At 36.9% G+C, this 20,988-nt stretch overlaps 1 protein-coding gene across 1 annotated transcript; it reads right to left on the reverse strand.

Annotated features, from left to right (window-relative positions):
* Positions 1 to 8,707: 8,707 nt before the first annotated feature.
* On the reverse strand, positions 8,708 to 20,501 carry CCDC196 (coiled-coil domain containing 196). Its single transcript, XM_032246043.1, has 9 exons — positions 20,452 to 20,501; positions 20,189 to 20,341; positions 18,786 to 18,882; positions 18,009 to 18,059; positions 16,201 to 16,293; positions 15,351 to 15,410; positions 14,843 to 14,984; positions 9,242 to 9,300; positions 8,708 to 9,051 (listed from the first exon to the last, which is right to left on the reverse strand). Exons 1-9 carry the CDS (start codon positions 20,499 to 20,501, stop codon positions 8,932 to 8,934), a joined length of 825 nt encoding a protein of 274 aa, XP_032101934.1. The 3' UTR covers positions 8,708 to 8,931.
* Between the last annotated feature and the right edge of the window lie 487 nt (positions 20,502 to 20,988).

The following is a 20,988-nucleotide window of genomic DNA, read 5'->3' on the forward strand; positions in this document are numbered from 1 at the left end:
AAAATAGATTTTGTTGCCATTTCTTTCCATGTGCCTTTCATAAAACATGTTTTTAATCACCCGTGGCTATTCTACGTTAGTTTCTTAGTGACTATTTGGACCTTTCAAATTCTGAATTTTAAAAAGTTACATGCGTGTGTGTGTGCACGTGTGTGCACACATGTATATATATTTTTTTCTTAGCTGTAGTAAACCTGGAGGCATAAAAGTGAAAAGCAAAGTGAAGTATTTAAAAAATGTGTAATATCAGTGTTTGTACAGAAATCTCAAAGTCACTTTGATGGTTGGTTATGAATTTTTTGGTTTTGTTTTTCTTGAGACGGAGTCTCACTCTGTCGCCAGGCTGGAGTACAGTGGCGCAATCTTGGCTCACTGCAGCCTCCACCTACCTGGTTCAAATGATTCTCCTGCCTCAGCCTCCGGAGTATCTGGGATTACAGGCAGACGCCACCACGCCAAGCTGATTTTTTTGTATTTTTAGTAGAGACAGGGGGTTCATCATTTTGGCCTGGTTGGCCTCGATCTCTTGACCTTGTGATCCGTCCGTCTCAGCCTCCCAAAATGCTGGGATTACAGGCGTGAGCCACCGCACTCGGCCAGTTATGAGTTTTTTATTGTTCGATTGGGAAATGAAATTACTCATCCCCTGAAGATTCATGTGCTTATGTATTTCATTTTAAATAATAGGACCTACTCAAAGTAGATGATGGATGGAATCGAAGTGAGTAAAATAAATTGGTGGGGATTTTTTTGCTTTTGTTTTTTTTAGTATGTGTGTTGCTAGTATTTTTGACAGTGATTAAAAATTTAAGCCAGGTCATGAACTCATTTCCCATTATTGTCACCTTAGATCCTGTTGGCCAACAGGTTGTTAACTAGTTTCAATGGGAGATAAAGATGAGAAAGTATTTCCAAGAGAATTATTTCCTTTTTTTCAAACTAAACATGGAGAGCAAATAGTTGGTTATATTGTTATCTTTCTAACCTATCTTTTCTTTGCAATACACTCTAAATGATTAGAAAATATCTTGAGCTTGGCCGGGCATGGTGGCTCGCACCTGTTATCACAGCGGTTTGGGAGGCCGAGGCAGGTAAATCACGAGGTCAGAAAATCAAGACCATTCTGGCCAACATGGTGAAACCCTGTCTCTACTAAAATACAAAAAAATTAGCCAGGCATGGTGATGCACGCCTGTAGTTCCAGCTACTCGGGAGGCTAAGGCACGAGAATTGCTTGAACCCAGGAGGCGGAGGTTAAAGTGAGCCAAGATTGCGCCACTGCACACTCCAACCTAGCGACAGACCGTGACTCCCAGACTCTGTCTCAAAAAAAAAAAAAAAAAAAAAGAAAGAAAAGAAAATATCTTGAGCTTTTAAAGAGATAAGGTCTAAATCTGTCCACTAACAGGTTGTGACCTTAGACAAATTTGGGCCTTTTTTATAGTAGTAGACTGAGTAAGCACTCCTTTAATTAGAATATTCTATAATTATTCATAGAGGGAAACTGGCACTTCATTTCACAAGTCAATAACGGAGAAGAAGAGACTAACTTTGCATTCACAAAAGGAGTGATGGTTAAATTCATGAAAACTTAAGTGGGAAGAGTGGATATGAATTAAACTTTCTAAAGCAGCAAGCAGTCCCCAACCTTTTTGGCACCAGGGACCTGTTTTGTGGAAGACAGTTTTTCCATGGATGGGGATGGGGAGGGGTGATGGTTTCAGGATGAAACTCTTCTAGAACACCTCAGATCATCAGATATTGATCCCACGCATCTGCAGTTCATGATAGGATTCAGGCTCCTGTGACAATCTAATATGGCCACTGATCTGACAGGACGCAGAGCTCAGGTGGTAGTGGTTGCTGGCTGCTGTGTGGCAGGGTTGCTAACAGGCTATAGACGGGTACCTGTCTTCGGCCCAGGGTTTGGGGATCCCTGTTCTAAAGTATATGGAGGTTTATTAATATTCATTATATTTTGCTAAGTATTAAAATTTCTAAAAAATAATAGAACCACATTATAATAGATGCTTGTCTTTCAACAGTTTTTCTTAAGTGTATTTATCGTTTTCAAATTCAGCAACCTTTTACAGACAAAACTTATACAGGAAAGACACAGTGACTTTCCTGTCTAGAGTGACCTTTTACTGCTGGTTATTGAATGAATATTACAATATGTACATACCATTACTCTTGTTACAGTGTGACATTTCTTCAGAATTCATCCTGGAATCAAATGATATGCCAAAGAAAAATTTCTGAAAGGTAGGAGAGAGTACCATTTTCCAAATATTGATAAAGTGTCTTAGGAAACATGGGACGTGGGGTGTGATGAGGTTTGGGGTGGGAGTTTGTTTGTAAATAATTAGAAGTGCCCAGGAATGTATTCTTTCCATTCTTAGGGTTTTCAGCATGAAAACTGCAAGAATTTCTATTAACCCTCTGAGACAACATAAAAAATAGGTAAGCATCTGGCTTTCATTATGATATGATGGAGTTAAAACTTTATATTTTAGTAGAAAGGAAGTTAGTTTTTTTGTTTTTTGTTTGTTTGAGACAGAATCTTGTTCTGTCAGCCACGCTGGGGTGCAGTAGCACAGTCTTGGCTCACTGCAACCTCAGTCTCCTGGGCTCAAGCAGTTCTCCTGCCTCAGCTTCTTGAGTAGCTGGGATTATAGGCATGTGCTACCATGCCCAGCTAATTTTTGTATTTTAGTAGAAGCAGTGTTTCACCATGTTGGCCAGGCTGGTCTCGAACTTCTGACCTCAGGTAATCCACCGGCCTCAGCCTCCCAAAGTGCTGGGATTAAAGGCTTGAGCCACCGCACCTAGCCTGAAGTTAGTTTTTTTTCCAGTGCTGGTATATTTACACTTAGCCCACCAGTTAACTCTTATTTTTTCTGTGGTTAATCACAATTTCAGTATAAGCAAGGCAAAATCTCATTGGGCTTTTCTGGGTCCAGACTCTCCTCTATGTTTTTTCCTACACGTACATACCTATGATAAAGTTTAATTTATATAGTAGTCACAGTAAGAGATTAATGGCAATAACTGATAATAAAATAGAACAATTATAACAATGTTCTGTAATAAAAGTTATGTTAATGTAACTTTATGTAATAAAAGTTATGTGGTGTCTCTCTGTCTCTCTTTCTCTCTCTCTCTCTCTCTCTCCCCCCCCAATCTCTATATCTTAAAATATCTTATTGTATTGTACTCACCTATTTTCAGACCAGAATTAGTTACACCAATCCTAGGGAAAAAAAAAAATAGTGCCTAATTCAGCCAGTTTAAAGTTCATTTTGACCATAATATAGCTTTCTTTGGGGAAAAAATACATTAAAAGCAACAAAGCTTTTAATGCTTTTAAAGTGTACCATTTTTTAAATGGTAAAATACACATACATAAAATTTACCATTTTAACCATCTAAAAGTGTACAATTCAGTAGCATGAAGTATACAGAAGGCCTCCCTTATCTGCAGTTTTGCTTTTCTTAGTTTCAGTTACTCTATCCCTGAAGTCCACAATTGGAAACACAGATGTCTGATGACATATTTGGTTGCAAGCAACTGATTCTAGTTGAAGCCAAAAGAAATTCATTGGCTTATGCAGCTAACAAGTCTGGACTTGCATAGCTTCAGGATTGGCTAGATTCAGGGTCTGAAACTATGTCATCAAGATGTCACTTTCAGCTATGCTTTCTTCTTTGTTGACTTCATTCTCACCTTGACTCTTCCTACATGGCAAAACAAAGATGGCATTGGCTTCTCTACGTTGTGTGTGTGTGTGTGTGTGTGTGTGTGTATAGTATGTGTATACACACACAAATATATATACATACATTTTTTTAAGAGAGAGATAGGGTCTCTCTGTGTTGCCCAAGCTGGTATCAAACTCCTTGCCTCAAGATATCCTCCTGCTTCAGCCTCCCGAGTAGCTGTGTTTACAGGTATGAGCCACAGCGTCTGGCTCTAGGGTATAATTTAGATCAGTACCCCATTATAGTAAACATTTTGCATATATAAAATTTTTTAATCTAGTAAATGTGAATATATGTAACCTAATGAATTAGTTTGTTTTCACACCTGCTTATAAAGACGTACTTAAGACTGGGCAATTTACAATAAAAGAGGTTTAATTGAGAACTCACAGTTCCACGTGGCTGGGGAAGCCTCACAATCATGGTGGAAGGCAAGGAGGAACAAGTCACATCTTATGTGGATGACAGCAGGCAAAGACAGAATGAGGAAGATGCAAAAGCTGAAATCCCTGATAAAACCATCAGACCTCATGAGACTTATTCACTACCATGAGAATAGTATGGATCAAACCACCCCATGATTCAACTAGCTCTTATTGGGTCCCACCCACAACACCTGGGAATTATGGGAATATGATTCAAGATGAGATTTGGGTGGGGATACAGAGCCAAACCATATTATCTCCATAAGCAAAAGCTCCATAAAGTCCTCAATTTTTAAGAATGTAAAAGGTCTGGAGAACCAAAACTGAGAATCATAGATTTATGTCATGTGCCAGTCCCCAAAACACTTATAAGGCAAGGGGAGTGGCATTTTCTGTTTGATTAGGCCTTACTCACGTACTTGTCCAAAGGATGGGGATCAGCTCCACCTTTACCAAATGGACTGAGATTGAGGGAGGATGAATTTGGGTATCTTATCTAAGGGTAAGGCCTCAACAGCTTAGCAGTTAGTTCAACTCTAATTACAAACCCCTTTCTCTCTTCATTATACTATAGAGGTTATTCTTTCCTGAGGGCTCCAGTTTAAACCTTTAATTCCACCTACACAGTCACATATTAATATTCAGAAGGTAGAGAAGTTCTTCCCAGGTGTGTTCTGACAATTTACAAATGTAGGAGGTCTCCATTTATGTGGTTGTATATCTGATAAAAGAAGAAAACCAAGAACAAAAAAAGTTTGATTTCTAAAACAAGCACTAATTTTTCTCCCCCCAAAAAAAAAAAAAAAAAAGGTAGAACACAGAATAGAAGAGGAGGGCATTATTAGATATGGGAAAGGAAAATGAAGTGCCCCAGAAACTATTTGATTTCTTAAAAGGGCTCTGTCTGCAATGCCTTCAGTTTATAGGGTTCAGTATATATGTCATGAAAAGATAGCTCCAAGCTTAAAAACAGACATGGATTGAGTTTAAGTGGACCTTTTAAAAAATCAAAAGCATTATGCTTTTCTAACATTGTTAACTGGTTTCCATGTAACTAAAATTTATCTTAAAGCTCAGCATCCCCAGAAAAAATATGTTTCCTTAAAAAGCATGTACAAAACAAAAATTATTTTATTAACCTAAGTAATCTCATTTTCCCCAGGTTGACTAATAATTGAAGGAAATATAGTTTCAGGAATGTTTGTATCATGTTTTACACTTAAAATGAAGCTTAGGTAACTTTCATGTTAGGAATTAGAAGTGAATTTGTGAAAGAAGTAGAGAAGATGGATTTTTTAGTTGTCCTGAAAATTCTCAATTTTACCATGTAATAATTACATTTCATTTATATCTGCGTGTGTATCTCCTGCTGTGAAATTGATTGGTTGGAAAGCAAGCCTCCCTTTCCAGCACAGAACCCTGTGCTCTTCTCGTTTCCTAATATTTGTTGACTAAATGCAAAACATATGAAGCAATAGGGACTTTGAGTTGGTAGCAATGCAGGCTCCTTCCAAAGTGCCAGAGGGACCAAAAGAGATTTTACTTGGTGAGCAATTCCTGCAACAGATTACAGAAGCCTCTACCAATAAAAGGAGATACCGCCTAAGGTCGCCATTGTTCACATAAACAACACTAAAACTAGATTTTCTGCCTGCATCTACAAGTGTAAGGCAGAATGTGCATTGTCAGTTCCTTCTTTGATTATTGCAATTCTAGACTAAAGATGAAATTATCAGGCTGTTGTTACCCTTATTTCATTTAAGAAAGAAGTGAGACAAACATTACTAATCACTTTCTGGCGAAGCAAAAAGGCAATGTTTTGGGGTAAAATGTTAGCAGATATCCTCTGCATAGCTAGAAAGTCAAGATAAAATAAATGAGATAAGCCACAAAAATAGGCTACCCAAAGTTATGATTTATAAATATATTGCTGATGAGACAGATTTTTCCTCAATTGACCCTGAAATTGAAAAGTATCGCCCATATATGGTCAAGGTTATCAGGGATTTTATTCTCAGATGAATATAATTGGAATATTATGAGCACAAATAAAACTATAATAATGATGTTTCAATCCCAAATACTTTTTGATTACTAATTCAGTTTCCTATAATTTGATTTGGAGATAGGAATACCCTAAATATAGACATATTCCCACCAAACTATAAGGTATAGCCCTCTCTGTAATTTAATATTGGGTTTATCAGCTAATATCTTGGGAGTTTCAGTAGCTTGAATAAGTCTCTGACCTTTTGAATAAATTGACCATATAAATTTGTCTGTATTCACAAAGCTGAGATCCATTTCCTAGATTCACCAAAATGCAGACACTCATGAGGAGCCATCCAATCTAACTGAAACTTTATACTGCCTGTCCAATATGAGTCTTAAAGACAAAGTAGGATAACAGGCTATCCCAGTTTTGTGTTTTGAAAAAATTGAAAACTTTGGAAGATTTGAGGGAAAGTTGTTAAGCCTGACTGATAATGACATAAAATGTAAATACTTTGGCAATGGCAAATAATCCACTTTTTAAGAAGTTACAACCTAAGCTACCAAGTAAACTACTTTATTCCATGTTGTAGTTAACAAAAAAAGGGGGGAGGGGAGCAGAAAGGTCATATAATAATCCAAACTCACTGTAGTGGTTTAAAAAAACAAAACCCCATACTTTAAAAACCTTCAAATGTTGCTCTTTTAATCCAGTTTTAAAATTGGGAACCTAAAGCACTGAGGTTAATTGACTATTCAAGGTAATCAATAGTACATTCAGATTTTATATTTCTATCTTTTGTTCTCATTGCTCTGTCTAATCCAATTGATGGAAAATCTCTCAGGACTGCCAAAATCTCTCAGGGACTAAATAAGTACAGTGGTGGCTTTCTTGAAACAATGTAAATTATATACTCTACTAACTCAGTTGGTAGAATATGAAAGTAATCATCTCAGCGTTTTAGAGCCCATTATTTTTGTGGTTAGGAGAGGAAAGATATGAGTTAGATTGGAATATGAACTGGCAGTATTAATACCTAGGCTCTGGTAACCAGCTCTGGCCCCAATTAACTGTAGGAATTTAGACACCTTTTCAATGTATCTGAACTCCAGTTTCCTTTTTTGTAAAGTGAAGGAAACTTTATACTTATTTAAAGTTTCTTCTAATGCCAAAATTCTGTGATTTATTGTAAACCTTCTCAAGGGCAAAAGTACATTTTTTAAAATTCATCTTTAAAATGCATCTTTAAATATTTAAATTAACCTTGAGAGAAAGAAGATTTTGAATTGGCTCCTTCACTTTGCTTATTACCAGAAAGTATACGGGTTCCTACGGATTATGAAGTGTTTTGTGACAAATCAACTCTTCTATACTGACATACAATAGGAAATTACTGACAACTTAGAGTAAAAGAAAATATCTGAAGATCTCAGGAACTACAATATAATCCACTGGCAATGTACACAAGGCAGGACATCAAGAGACCTGGGACTTGGAAATTAGCTTTCTGTGGCCTTATGCATATCAATTATGGAGTCTCTATAAAAAGCTAGACACTGTGTTTGCTGTCAAAATGAAAAGATAACAAGATAGAATCATGGGCCTCAAAGAGCTCACCATCTGGTGAGAAAGGTAGCTGAATAAACCAATAATTGCGATAGAGTTCACTTACTGCTATGACAGAAGTAAGAGAGCCTAGCAGTGAGTGTTAAACCTGATTACATATTAGAATTTCCTGAAGAGCTTTTTAAAAATGTGATACTTTTGCCCTATCACTCGGTTACCATGATTTAAATTATCTGGGGTGGACCCAGTAGAATGCTATTTTTCAAAGCTCTTAAGGGGATTCCAATACACAGCTATGATTGAGAATCAGTGGGATAGAAAGGCAGCAAATTTAGTCTTAAGACAAACAGGCAATGGACAGGGATACAGGAGAGAAGTATCTTTCCACTTTGTACATGAAGCTAATAGAACTCATGATACGTCGGGAGAACTGTAAATATTAATAGTTCTGTTCTCTGTGGAGTCCAATGTGGGATGTATGAGAGCAGGGGGACATAGTGAAAGATGAGACTGAGAAGCTACGCAGGAGAGAGATCATTTATGGTCTGTGAAGGAGCTTAGACTTCAGCAAGAAACCAGTAGGGGAGTGACATGATCTCATTTATCTTTTGTAAAAGATAGCTTCAGTGGTACTGTGGAAGATGAATTAGAGGGACTAGAAGCAGGGAAACCAATTACAAAGTTTTGGTAATCCAGGCAGGAAGGAGGGCCTGGAAAAAAAAAAAAAAGTGATACTAGGAAGGTGGATGAAATTCAAGGAATAGATAACAAGGGGGCAAAATCAACAGGGCAGTTTGATGTTTTTGGTGAGAGCATAAGAGAAGTCTATGGCATATAATTTTACTTATTTTGTACCTACTTTTGCTCATTTTCCAGTGGTAGATCTGTCCACAATTATGTACTTCACAGGTGGAGAGGCGCTCCTTTTTATGGGCTTAGTAAAAACATATTATATAATGTGGTCATTTCAAATCCCAAAACTATCAAAATAATCAAAGGCTGTTTAGAATCCCTAAATGACTGCATTCCATACATGTTTAAGGCCAAACATCCAACATTTCCACCCAGGTTGGTGGTGGGATAGAGAGAAAACAGCACTAAAACAAAGGTTTGAGAGATTTTAATTAACACAAATGGCTGCACCTAGTCTTTAAATCTGTCCAAAGCAAATGGAGTGAAAGCCTTCTAATTCTTCAGCGCTTCATCTGTCAGTGACCTCAGAAAAAAGAGCCTCCCTCCTGCATCATCAAGCTGACTTCCTGTAGCTCCTTGTTGTTCTGTGTAGACCTTTGATCCCAGAATTCTCTAAGACAGGAAAAAAAACAGAGGAAAAAGGACAGCTAAAATATTGAATACCCTAGCACCCACTTTGCAAATCACTAAAATATTAAATTAGAACATATGTTAAGAAATGCATTCCAAAAATCTATACCCACTATCTATTCAAGCCCTTAAAACGATTTTTTTTTGTTTCTTTGAAGAAAGTAGTTCTCACCACATGGTGTTCATTTCTGCCAGTAGTCAGTCTGTCCATAGTTGTAGTGCCCATAGTACCTAAGGGGAAACATAGGAAAATGAGAGCTTCTTTTAAGGGATGTGGAAACTAGTTTTGTATCACTGTGAGTATTAGCATTGATGTGAATTTTCTGTTATCTTTTTTTTTTTTTTTTTTTTAGAAAATTGTCAAACAATATTTCAGAAGTTGGAGTGACATACTGTTTTTCTATTTAGAGCTCAGGTCCCACAGGAGGAAAAATAATTTAAGAATTATATGCAATTAAAGAAGTGGAATAATAAGTTATGTGTACATATACATACCCTCAGATAACCCGGATAGATATATTTCACAAAAAATGGTCAATTGTAGATAGTGGAGAATAAAAGATAAAGGTGAAGATGGAGAAGAGAATGAGGAAGCAGAGAGAATGGCAGGCAGAGGGTGAGAAGGGGAAGAGAGGCAATGAAAAGGATAAAAAGGGAGAATTGTAGGGTGCTAAATAGGACCATAATGAGTCTGTTCAAATTAGAATTGCCAGACTAAAATATGGGACTCCCAGTTAAATTTGAATTTCAATATGAATACCAAATAATGTTTCGTATACCTTATGAAATATTTGGGATACACTTATACTAAAAATTATTTGATGTTTATCTGAAATTCAGATTTAAGAGAGTGTCCTTTTTTTATTTGCTAAATATGATAACCCTTTCCTAGACATCCTGCTTCACTCCTGAGTGTGTGTACCCACAAATTGTGGAATCTGTTGTTACCCATTAAAATAATATTAATAAGGATACAGTGTATTTTGTCAAGCTTCAAAATTTATATTTAGGAAAAAAAGAATTTATTCTCCCCCTGAATTTCTGTGAGGTCTTAAGGAAGTAAAAGAATGACTTAGTTTAGAAATTAACTTTATAACCTGCTAATACCATAAACCTAACTTTGACATTCAAAAGGTTCAGGTTGCCTCAAAGCTTAAAAAAGCCTGTACTTGAAAGCAATACAATACTACTTATCAAGTATCCAGATTTGAGCTAGCTGTGGTTTTCCGCCCCTGCCTTTCAGCATTTTAGCTTAACACTACTATTTTCCCTTCAGCAGCACCTGCTGAAGTGTAGTTCAGCCATCAGGAAGAATAGTACAAAAGTGGTGTAAAGGTTAAAGCTGGGAAGAATAACTTGCTTTCAGAACAGAAGGAGTTAGAGAGTAAATAAGGTCTCAAGAGTATACCTTTCCCACCTCACTGGACTTTCAACTGAATTTATAAATGTAGCATAATATTCACATCCAACCTTCAGGTTTTTCTCAAAAGAGCTCAAGGAAATGCTAAGAGTTGGTGGGGGTTGAGGTAGGAGAGAAAAGCAAGACTGTCAAAATCAAATGTCTTAACAAAGTTATATTATTGCTGAAGATAAACCTTTTTTTTTTTTTTTTTTTTTTTGAGACCGAGTTTCGCTCTTGTTACCCAGGCTGGAGTGCAATGGTGCGATCTTGGCTGGCTCACCGCAACCTCCGCCTCCTGGGTTCAGGCAATTCTCCTGCCTCAGCCTCCTGAGTAGCTGGGATTACAGGCACGTGCCACCATGCCCAGCTAAGTTTTTGTATTTGATAAACCTCTTCTTTAAACACCAGCAGATATGATGGGAAATTCAGTTGAATTTAGAGATTGCTTAGTGTCTGTGCTCTCTAAGATAGGTGACTGCCAAAGTCCACAAACTTGCTCTCTGGACTCTGTAGAAGTTAGGGAGGACCTACGATACACCCTGAGTCAAGTTATAATTTTACACTCGTGGGAAAGTAAATCCTTTCAAATGTTACTCGTCTCCAGAAAGATCAAAAGTAAAGACTTCACTCTAGGTGTAAACAAACTAAGTGATGCAGTATGCCAAAAAGATAACATAGACAATGGTAATGCTACATCCTGTGCATCAAGGGAATTCACAAGTAGGGATTTGTTGAAGTGTAACAAAATAATATTAACAAACAAAAGATGGTATTTTGCCAGCTACACAGATCATACCACTGCAACTCAGCCAACCAGCACAAAGGACAGTAGGAGGAGAAATTCTTGGCTGAGTACAGAGGTAAACCCTTCCTCTACTCGGAAATGGTTAGAACAGAAGAGCCTGTACCCTTGATTTACTGGAAGGTGTGTCCAAAATTATACCCCACCCTTTGTCTAAGACAGGTTTGCGAAATTCAATTCTTTTGAAACTAGAGAAAAAGGAACACTGTCCCTGTAACACTATTAAATATACAAACTTCAAATAAGCACCATCTTGTGCAATTGCCCAACCCATTTTTTATTTTAGAACCCCAATCGCCTGATTTATCTGTGGTAGAAGGGAACACTATTCTACAAGGATTGTGGAGGAAGTGGGCAGTGACGGTTTTTTGAAATGAAGAGAACTGTAGTCCAGGGAGTAGAATACTAGGTAAAAATTATGCAACAGAAACACTGAGTTTAACATGGTCCAATCAAGGCTGCCAGTAATACACTTTGGTGCCAAAAGAGCATGTCATAAAACATCCAGACATTTTTTTTCTTTTTTCATTTGATATATAAATGTGGCACTTTTTGCCCTAAGAATAATAGAAAGCCGATCTCTCCCACAGCATTTCACAGTTCCTGAATTACCACTCTGTGGACTTGAAGCTTGGATGTGGTTGGTGCCACCTACTGGGCTAGATGCAGAATTACCAATCTCTTGCTGAACAAATTAACCTTTCACTGGGAAGATTATGTGTTAAACAGATAATAAATTTGGATTCAAATTACAGCCTTTAGATCTAGAAGAGGCATGAAAAGTCACATACTTTTACACATTCATTTGGTAGCATAGTCTAGAGAATAAAGATTGAATATGGAGCCAGAAGCCTGGCTTCTCTGTGCTTGTTTCTTGTTCTGTAATACCTTTTATAGAGTCATTGTGAGGTTTACACAAGGTATTATGTTATCAACATGCTCTGTGTTAATGTTGTTTGTATGTTTAAAAACTGAAATTAAATGACTTTCCCAAGTCATATAACTGGTGAGCCTCAGAGGAAGGCCTAGAACTCATGTATCTGAGTCTAAATTCAATGCTTTTTCCCTTAAATTATAATTTTCCAAAATTTGATGGTGAGATAATTTTAGTTGGCAATTGGGATAAATTTGGGTGTTGGAATATGGAATTAAATAGTGTAAGTCACAGTGAGAAAATTATTTTCAATTATTTCAAATTTGATAGCACCAAGGAGAAAGTTGCAATTTGGTGCTTTCTTTAAAATTCTCTGTGTCTTTCTAATCTCACTTCCTAATACAGATAAAATAGATCTCCGACTTATACAATTTTCTAGAACATTAAAATCTTGTTTTTTTGTGCATATTATTGTTTACCTTCTATTATGGAAAACTATAGCAATTCTTCATTTAAAATAGTAATACAAATTTTATTCTCAAGGAACACATTTAAGAAACTAAAGAAGTCAACCTAACAGCAAATATTAGATAGATAATAGTCCAGATGGTACATAAAGTTGGAAAACACTGCAACATCTACCATTAAGAAATTATTACTGCTGATAATAACCCTCTTTACATAATTACTTTTAAAATCGTTCATTATGAGAATATTTGTTTACTTTTCAATAATACTAGAAGTGAAAAAATAGGCCACATAACCTAAATATTGGACTCCATTAGATTTCAAATCCACTTGGGCTCAAACAAACCTATAGAGTTTGAATACGTGTGTTAGAAAATGAAACTGACCCATAATTAGTGTTAAATGAATGCAGAAGCAGTATAACACACTGATCCATTGCCTGTGGCTACATTAATTTGTGGTAACAGAGCAGTATAGTACCCTATCATTTAATTCTCCAGAAGCATAAGAGGAAAGGAGAGAAAAGGTGTTGATCTGTGGCTGTTCCAATTTAAAGTTGATTCAATGTTTTACATGCAAGGGGAAAAAGTATCCCCTGAGGCAATCAAGTTGAATGGAACCCTTCACTATTTGCTAATTTAGGCCTAATTTGATTCTGGAGCTAAAAATCTTTTGGCTCTTTATCCTATAGATCCCTCAAGATGACCTTCAGCTAATTTTGGATGAAGTAAAACAGAGACCTGTCTCTCTTCCTTATAACCTTCTTCTCCTCTTTTATTTAATTTTTTTTTAATTTTTTTTTTTTTTTTAAGATAGGGTTTCACCATGATGGCCAGGCTGGTCTTGAACTCCTGACCTCAGGTGATCCACCCACCTCAGCCTCCCAAAGTGCTAGGATTACAGGCGCGAGCCACCGCGCCTGGCTATCCTCTTTTAAATTTGTATTTTAATGATTTAATACTGCTTGTGGTTGCATTCCAGGTTTCTTTCCAGTTTTGTCCTATTCTTATTAGAACATAAGTTGATAGAAAAATATGCATGTAATACTGCCTGAAAGATAGTCAATAGTCTTCTAGTTTTCTAAAATTTACCTATGGATCAAACCAGACCAGTACAGTTTTATGTACCTGAATCATCTTGAGTCAATTCATCACTTGAAAAAAAATTAGATTAATATGTTTTTATTAGATTATGCCAAAGAACAGAGGAGAAACAGCCTAGGAAATTTAGATTCTGAATTTATTTTGAAATATTGTTGAAGACACTGGCTACTATCATCACACAAACAATGTCCTGTCCCCATCATAGGGACCTGGACGAAAAATTTCTCTCAGATTTCAATACCAGGAAAAACTTTATTTCTTCATGAATTTCATAAGTCAATGTTTCTTTTTACTGGAAAATTCGGAGTCAAATTTGTAGCTTACCTCTGCCAGCTGTGCAGTACTCCCATTATGCATTCTTATGTATTTACCTGGCTTCAGCTTATTTTCCCTTTTCTTTGATTTACTTATATATTTATTTAAGCCTATGTGTTGAGTGTGATTTTTATAAGCTGTTCAAACCCTTTATGAAATAAGACTAAGAAATTAGAAACATACATACTGACGCTGACAGAACATTGTCATTCCTTGGCCATGATTTCCCATTGCCTGTCCCTTTATAAAAATGGAGTTCATATTCATAGATACTTGAAAATTTAAGAACCATTTTCCCTGTCCTCCGAGCCATCTCTGTATTCTATTTTTTAATGAACTATATCATTTTCTCTAATATTGCCATAAATTCTGTGGAGGAAGTCGCTAAAACTCTCAGAGGGACAACTGGATTGATGAAATTCACAACCATTGTCAGATGTCTCCTTGGCCTTCTGCTTTGAAGTAGCAGAGTCTATTCCAGCAAGATTAATAAAATTAAATAATTCTAATTCCTAGAAAAGGGGATGGGGTAGAAAGGAAACATATTTTATTGTGCTAATTATATGTCAGCTACAGATGCTAAGTATATAATATGTTACTTTATCTTTACAAAGGAAAACTATTCTCCCAGAGAGAATCTTTGCCTTAGTACAGGAGCTTCTGAGTCATAGTAATAATGATAATGAAAAAATGTATTACTGTACTTTTATTTATTATAGTCATTGTATTACTTTACAAGTAAAAGGATCTCCAATGAAAAACAAAACAAAACCAAACCTCAAACTGTGTACCTGGGATATTCTACCTACCTTGGGACCCAGGGAGATTTAAAAATGCTTGCATTGGCTCAAAATTCTGCTGCAAATACAGTGATAATTTCAGGTCATTGGCCTTCTGGTACTTCTTCAAGGCTTCAATTCTCAGCTCAATCACTTTTCCACGAAAATCATTCTGAAAGGGAACATTTTCAAAAACTACACATTTAGTATTGGCTTTTCTGAATCCTCTTTATTCAGAAGTTAAAAAGTAATTCCATCATGCTCAGCCTTTAAAAGTTGAGTAGAAAGTGTTTGTGCTTCCCTCCCCCCACCATTTAGAATAGAATAAAATCAAGAGCATAGGAAGAAATACTGTTTATTCCAAGTTGCCTAGGGTGAAGCCAGAGATAGGTCCCTTCAGCTATCTCTCTACATTTATTTTAGCAGGACTATTGGTAATCTAGGTTGTGGGGACTGGGCTTCACAATATGCAGCTAAAAGCCTTTGCATTATATGAATAAAATTACATCCTATATCGAGCCTTAGAAGACCTGAGTACCTGAAGGATGTTGTTTTGTTCCTGATACTTGACCCATTCCATTTTCCTCTGTTGCTTTTCCTGGTGGAAGAAAGAGCCTCTGGTTGACAAAGTAAATTAAGATCAGAAATCAGTTATCTCAATATACTGCAAAAGCCTTATAGCAAAATTAGGGTGGCACAGATTTATAATTAAATTGGTTTTAACTGCACAATTCTCTTAATTGGCCTCACCTGTGCAAACCACCCTCTAAAAGCTAAATGAATAGGGTTATTTTATGTTGGTGAGTTGGTTATGGGAAGATGACATACAAGCATAATACCACTGAATACATTTTCAAAGACAAATTAACAGGAGTTCTGACATCATGTAGCTGTTGCAGAGTTATCATTGTTGGTATAGCTTTTCTGACTTTTTCCTAATATGATTTCCCAGAAACTTGTGATATTACTCTGACTCAAATATAGTAACACAAGGGAGCCAAATCTATAAAAATTTGCATTGGTTCAAGAACACACCAAAGCTTAGGCAAATTAGTGCAACATTAAAGATTTCTAATTTATTAGCTCTAAAAGCCACTACCATTCAGAATGGCTGTACTGCTTTCCTTATCTCCTTCACTTTCTCTGCAAGTGATTTCTCTAGTTCACTCTTGGTCTTCCTAAGTGACAAGGGGGATTTGGGAGCCCGGGATGAAAAAAGAGAGCTAAAGGAATAGGAGGTCCCAGGAAAGAAATGCAGTGTCTCAGTAGGCCATAAATCTAATACTCTGAAAACCCAGATCCTACCTATCTGTCTACCCAAATTAGCCCTGATTGTCAACAGACTGTTTCCAGCTGTGTGACATCAACAGTCTTGAAATTCTAAGTACCTGCATTCCACTTGCATTTCCATCCTGCAAGTCTGCCTTGTTTTTTATCTCTGGTGCTCTTTGTTGATCACTGAGTTCTTCTGCTTCAAATGTCTGTGGAAAGACATTTTTGCAAAGCTTTAAATTAATGGAAATTAAAGAAAGAAGTGGAAAACCAATATGGGTCAAGGCTTTGGTTTCTGCCAGTCAGCAGGTTCTCAGGACCTGACATGAAACATGTACTACCAAAGGGAGTTCAGAATGTTGTGAGCCCTTCCTTTCATTCGGTTACTTGAGTGTACCTTACAGAAATGAAAATGATTAGCTGGACCCTTAGCCAGTCACTACTCTAAGCTACTTACTGTATTATTCTACTTACTTTCCTTACTGTGCTATATTACAGACATTCTCATTTAATCCTCACAGCTCTTTGAGGACTATTTTTATTTCCATAGATGAGAAAATTGAGACTTGGAGAGGTTATTTGTTTAGGGTCACACAGCTAGGAAAGTACAGAGTTGGAATTTGAACTAGATCTTTCTGATTCTGAAGCCTGTGTTTTTGACCATTAGGCATGCTACTCTTTTCCATTTCTCCTCACTAAAATATGAGTAGGGAAAGTTGATCACAAGTTAAGCGTATGGATGTCCTTTATTTTGAAAAAGTCTTTTGAGAGCTCTGTAGAAGCTGGATTTAGATAGAGGAATTGTTCTGGCACATTTCCTATTACAAGGACTCAAGAACCCAGGAACTAAAACTTCTGACAATTCATAGAACTAATTTGTAACTGCCAATGAGAACCTGGAGCAGATCTCAATACAAGATGCAGGGCTTGAAGGTATTCTGATTATTTGTGGAAAGTTGAGATGAGAAAAAAAAAAGCAGACAGAGATCACACTGTGTAACTGTTTATGTCACAGGATACAATCTACTCTTCTAGTTGCATAGTCTGTGAAGAAGCACTTGGGTTCCAAGGGATTAGTCTTGGACAAGGGACAAAGGAATTCCCTGTCCTCTTCCCCTGACTCCTGGCTCTGGATTCCCAGCAAAAGGCCCTGATATTGTTATCTTAAACAATGCAGTGATTGTTGTAAAATTATAGGTTAATTAGAATTAGGTATTCATTTGTTTCTTCAACTTACATTTATTGATCTCTACTATGTTCCAAGAATTGTTCTAGGAGCTACAAATTTGGACAAAGCAATCAAGATACTGAAGGAGCTTAGGAAGATACTGAAGGAGGCAAGGAAACAAGAAACAAGTGAAAAAGTAATAATTATACAATAACAATTTTATATTATAAACAGTGCTATTGAACACATGAACATAGTTATATAATAGAAAGGAGGAAGAGGATGCCCTGCTTTAGATGGAGCAAACAAGGATGGTCTCTCTAAGGAGATGACATTTAAGCTGAGACCTGAAGGATGAGAATGAACCAACCATGATAAAACAGCATTACAGGTAGTGGAGAAGGCAAGAGCAAAGTGCTTGAGATAGGAAAAGGCTTGGTGTGTCTGAGAAACCACAAGAGGCCAGTGGCATGATTGCATAGAAAGCAAGGGAAGGACATGTATGAGAGGAAACTGCAGAGTGGGCAAAAGCTAGATTATGCCTCAATGAGTGGCTGTAAAGGTTTTTCATAAGAAGAGTGACATGCTTTGATTGTTTTAAAAAGATCATTTTGGCTGCTGTGTAGAGAATGGATTGGAATAAGGCATGGGTGGAAACAAGGACACGAAAAAACGAGGATGGGGGCTAGAGAAAAGGGAGGTTTTTTGCACTATGATCTGTAGGACAATACTTTCAATAGATCCTTAGAGGCACACCTTGTTCCATAGCATCTCCATTTCCTTCTGAAGCATCTTGTTTTTCCTTTCCTGTTGGAGGGGGAAGAACCAAACAAACAAAAGAATATATTTGTCCAGCCATTGAAGTGAGTTTGGAAGAAGTTACTAAGTAATAGTAGGAAAAGGATCCAGGAACAAAGTAAACCACAGAGGAAGGCAATGAATGGGCCTAGCCCCAAATCCAGGAGCATAAGAGATGTTTGATGATGATGATGATGTTTAAAATAAGCCAAGTTATTTTAAGTAATAACTTTAATTATAATAATTGTGAGACAGTATCTATAGAAATGAGTTCCCAACACTTAAGATATTCTTATCATATGGCCATTTCTTGGGAGCTTAGACCACTAATTTTTAATTTTTAAGATCCTTTATATTGCTGATTAAAATAAAATAAGAATTCCACAGAGCAAACTATTTATTTTATTTATTTTGATAAGTATTTTCTATTCTTTATAGTAGATATTTTACTATTCTTTCTGAAACGTTAAGGGTTAATATGGTTATAGTCATTTACTCCCTAGATAAAAAGCTTTTAAAAAGTCAAAGAATATAATTTTTGCTAGCTAGTCCTATTCTTCCCAACATTCCATCTGACTCCCTTTGGGTCACCCTGGACTTCGTAGATCAAGTTGATTGAGTGTTGGAGCATCACATGCTAGAAATGAGTATCCTGTCTTTCCCTCCACATCTGACACTGCAGTGGATTTGAGCCCTATTCAGGAGGCTGTTCCTGGAGTACCTCCAGCTTCTTACCAGGTTCTGTTTCATCTCCTCTGCCTCCTTAAGGAGCTCCATGACTGAGGATTCCTCACCCTTCTTCCCTGCCATAATTTGCCTCATGATCTCAAGACTAGAAGAAAAAGAGGAATCATAAAACATATATACCTCCTTAAGGGTAATACTGATATTCTGCAACCAGTCAGAAAGTACTCTACCATGAAAGTTAGTTGGGGACTGAAATCTCAGGAGTTATGGAAGCCCTTCTGGTCATAGAAGATCTCTATAATAGGATGTTTACATTTCTAACTGACATTTGCCTATCTATGTGTTCTAGAATGAATTCTGTGCTCTTTAATGCTTAGGTCTCCAACAGTCAGGGAAAGTCCTTTCCACCCCCTCAGAAGAATGCTGCCATGTGTGACTTGGAAGAAGAAGGAGTAGTTCTGCCTCCTTTATAAGAAGAGGTTGAAGAACCTGCTATCTTCTAGGATAAATCCCAGAGTTATTTCCTAACCCATCTCTCTCCACTTTCTCCCACCTATTTGCTTCTTCATGTAAGGACATTTGAGTCTATTGAGGAAGTCACTGATATCCTTTCATAGCCCCAGAGAATGCATGCCATTAAGAAGTTCTAACAAAATCTGAATCAAAATCAAGTCTTTGTGAGAGAGGATATTTCTTAAAGGCATAAATTATTTTATGTTTGTGTTCTTGTGCTTTTTTCTCACCAGTTCTAAGCAGAGAACACAATTCTAAGCCTTTGTGCTTTCTTGGCCCGAGAGAAGTCTACGTTGCTGAGTTGTAAGCAGTTGGTGCTTGACCATGACTTTCTGCCTGGGTTTTGTTCTTCAAAAATATGAGTCCTTTGAGATGCTTATGATAAGGGTATAGAATAAAGGTAGACTCACTGAGGTGAGATGTTCTGAGACTAGAAAGGAAACAGTTTGTGGGTTCCAGGTACAGTGAGTGCTCTGGTAAGGAGTTAAGACTTCAGGCTACCTGGTATATTTAGAGATGCCCCTAATTCAGAGGGCTCCTAGGCTTAGAAAATACTGCCATTCCACTGCTTGACATAGAAAGAGCAGAGTCATTTATTCTAAAATGATCCACAAACATGCACAAGAAAGCATCTGTGGGACCATGGTAAACTAATGCTATTAAAGATGTTTCACTATTTCTTGGGTGGACAGCCTGGCAAGGAAGAGTTATAACTGTAGCCCATGAAATGAGGGGTGAGTCATATTTAATTTACTAAAAGAAAATAAAGGATTTGTTGTCATCCTGACTTGGTAGCTACAGATTGTTGGCCTTCTACAGCCAAATGTCAAACCTTTTATTAATTAACAAAAAAAAATTATAAATAATTATTGACAATCCTAGGGTGATTAAGTTCTCCAGCATTTTTACTTCTAGGAACCCAGAGTAAGAGCTTGTACCTCCTTTGTTTTTCCTCCAAGTTAGACATTAACTTTTGGAATAAGAGGTTGTTTTTATCTTCTAGAGGTTTGAGCATCTCTAGCAGTTCCTGTTTCCTTAGCTTCAAGTCCTCATTCAGTTCCTTCAAATAATTGTCATCTGTTTTAGAACTTCTGTGGGAAGAGACATAATAATATCTGCCTTTAGCCTGAGTTAAGAGATAGAGAGACCCTCTTTTCCCTCTTAGATAGTTACCATTTAGCATCTTCCATCAAAGACTCACCTTATTTTTGAGGGCAGGTAAGATCCTGAAGAGTTTGCACCACTTGTCATCTTGAAGGGTAACTTCTAAGAATAAAGAGGCCTTCCTGAAAATATGTGCCTTTTTTCCCCTCCAGTTAAGTCATCATTTTTGTGCTGTTGTTCTTGAAACCCCTGCTGCAGTGGACTGATCTTAGCTACAATGAGGTCACAATGGCCCTACTACCACATAATCAACAGGTCTTTTAAGTAATTTCAACATTAATGGCAGTTTGTTGACTGGAAATACTAACTACATCTGATCAGTTCTTGCCTTACATCTAGCCAAATGACAAAGTTTTATTCTAAAGTCTTTGAATGAATAGGATAGAATCACATCATAACTACATTATGAAATTCCTTTTATGTTAGAAAATGTTGGACTGTCAAAAATGAGATCAACACCATCTTTCATGGAAACAAACCTCTGTGAAATGCCACTATCTGTAGAGCACGGTGACTGATTCTGCAAGTGAAGAACAGATGAAGACACAGCATCTACCTTTTGGGGGCCTTAGGA

The sequence above is a fragment of the Sapajus apella genome, unplaced genomic scaffold, assembly GCF_009761245.1.
Source record: "Sapajus apella isolate SASKATOON/1434 unplaced genomic scaffold, GSC_monkey_1.0 scaffold59, whole genome shotgun sequence".
Classification (NCBI taxonomy): domain Eukaryota; kingdom Metazoa; phylum Chordata; class Mammalia; order Primates; family Cebidae; genus Sapajus; species Sapajus apella.

Coding starts and splice junctions, on each gene's coding strand:
- CCDC196 (XM_032246043.1), bottom strand. CDS start 20,501: ATGACAAGTGGTGCAAACTCTTCAGGATCTTACCTGCCCTCAAAAATA. Junction 18,060..18,785: donor AGGAGATGAAACAGAACCTG/GTAAGAAGCTGG, acceptor CCCCTCCAACAG/GAAAGGAAAAACAAGATGCT. Junction 16,294..18,008: donor TGGAGATGCTATGGAACAAG/GTGTGCCTCTAA, acceptor GTCTTTCCACAG/ACATTTGAAGCAGAAGAACT.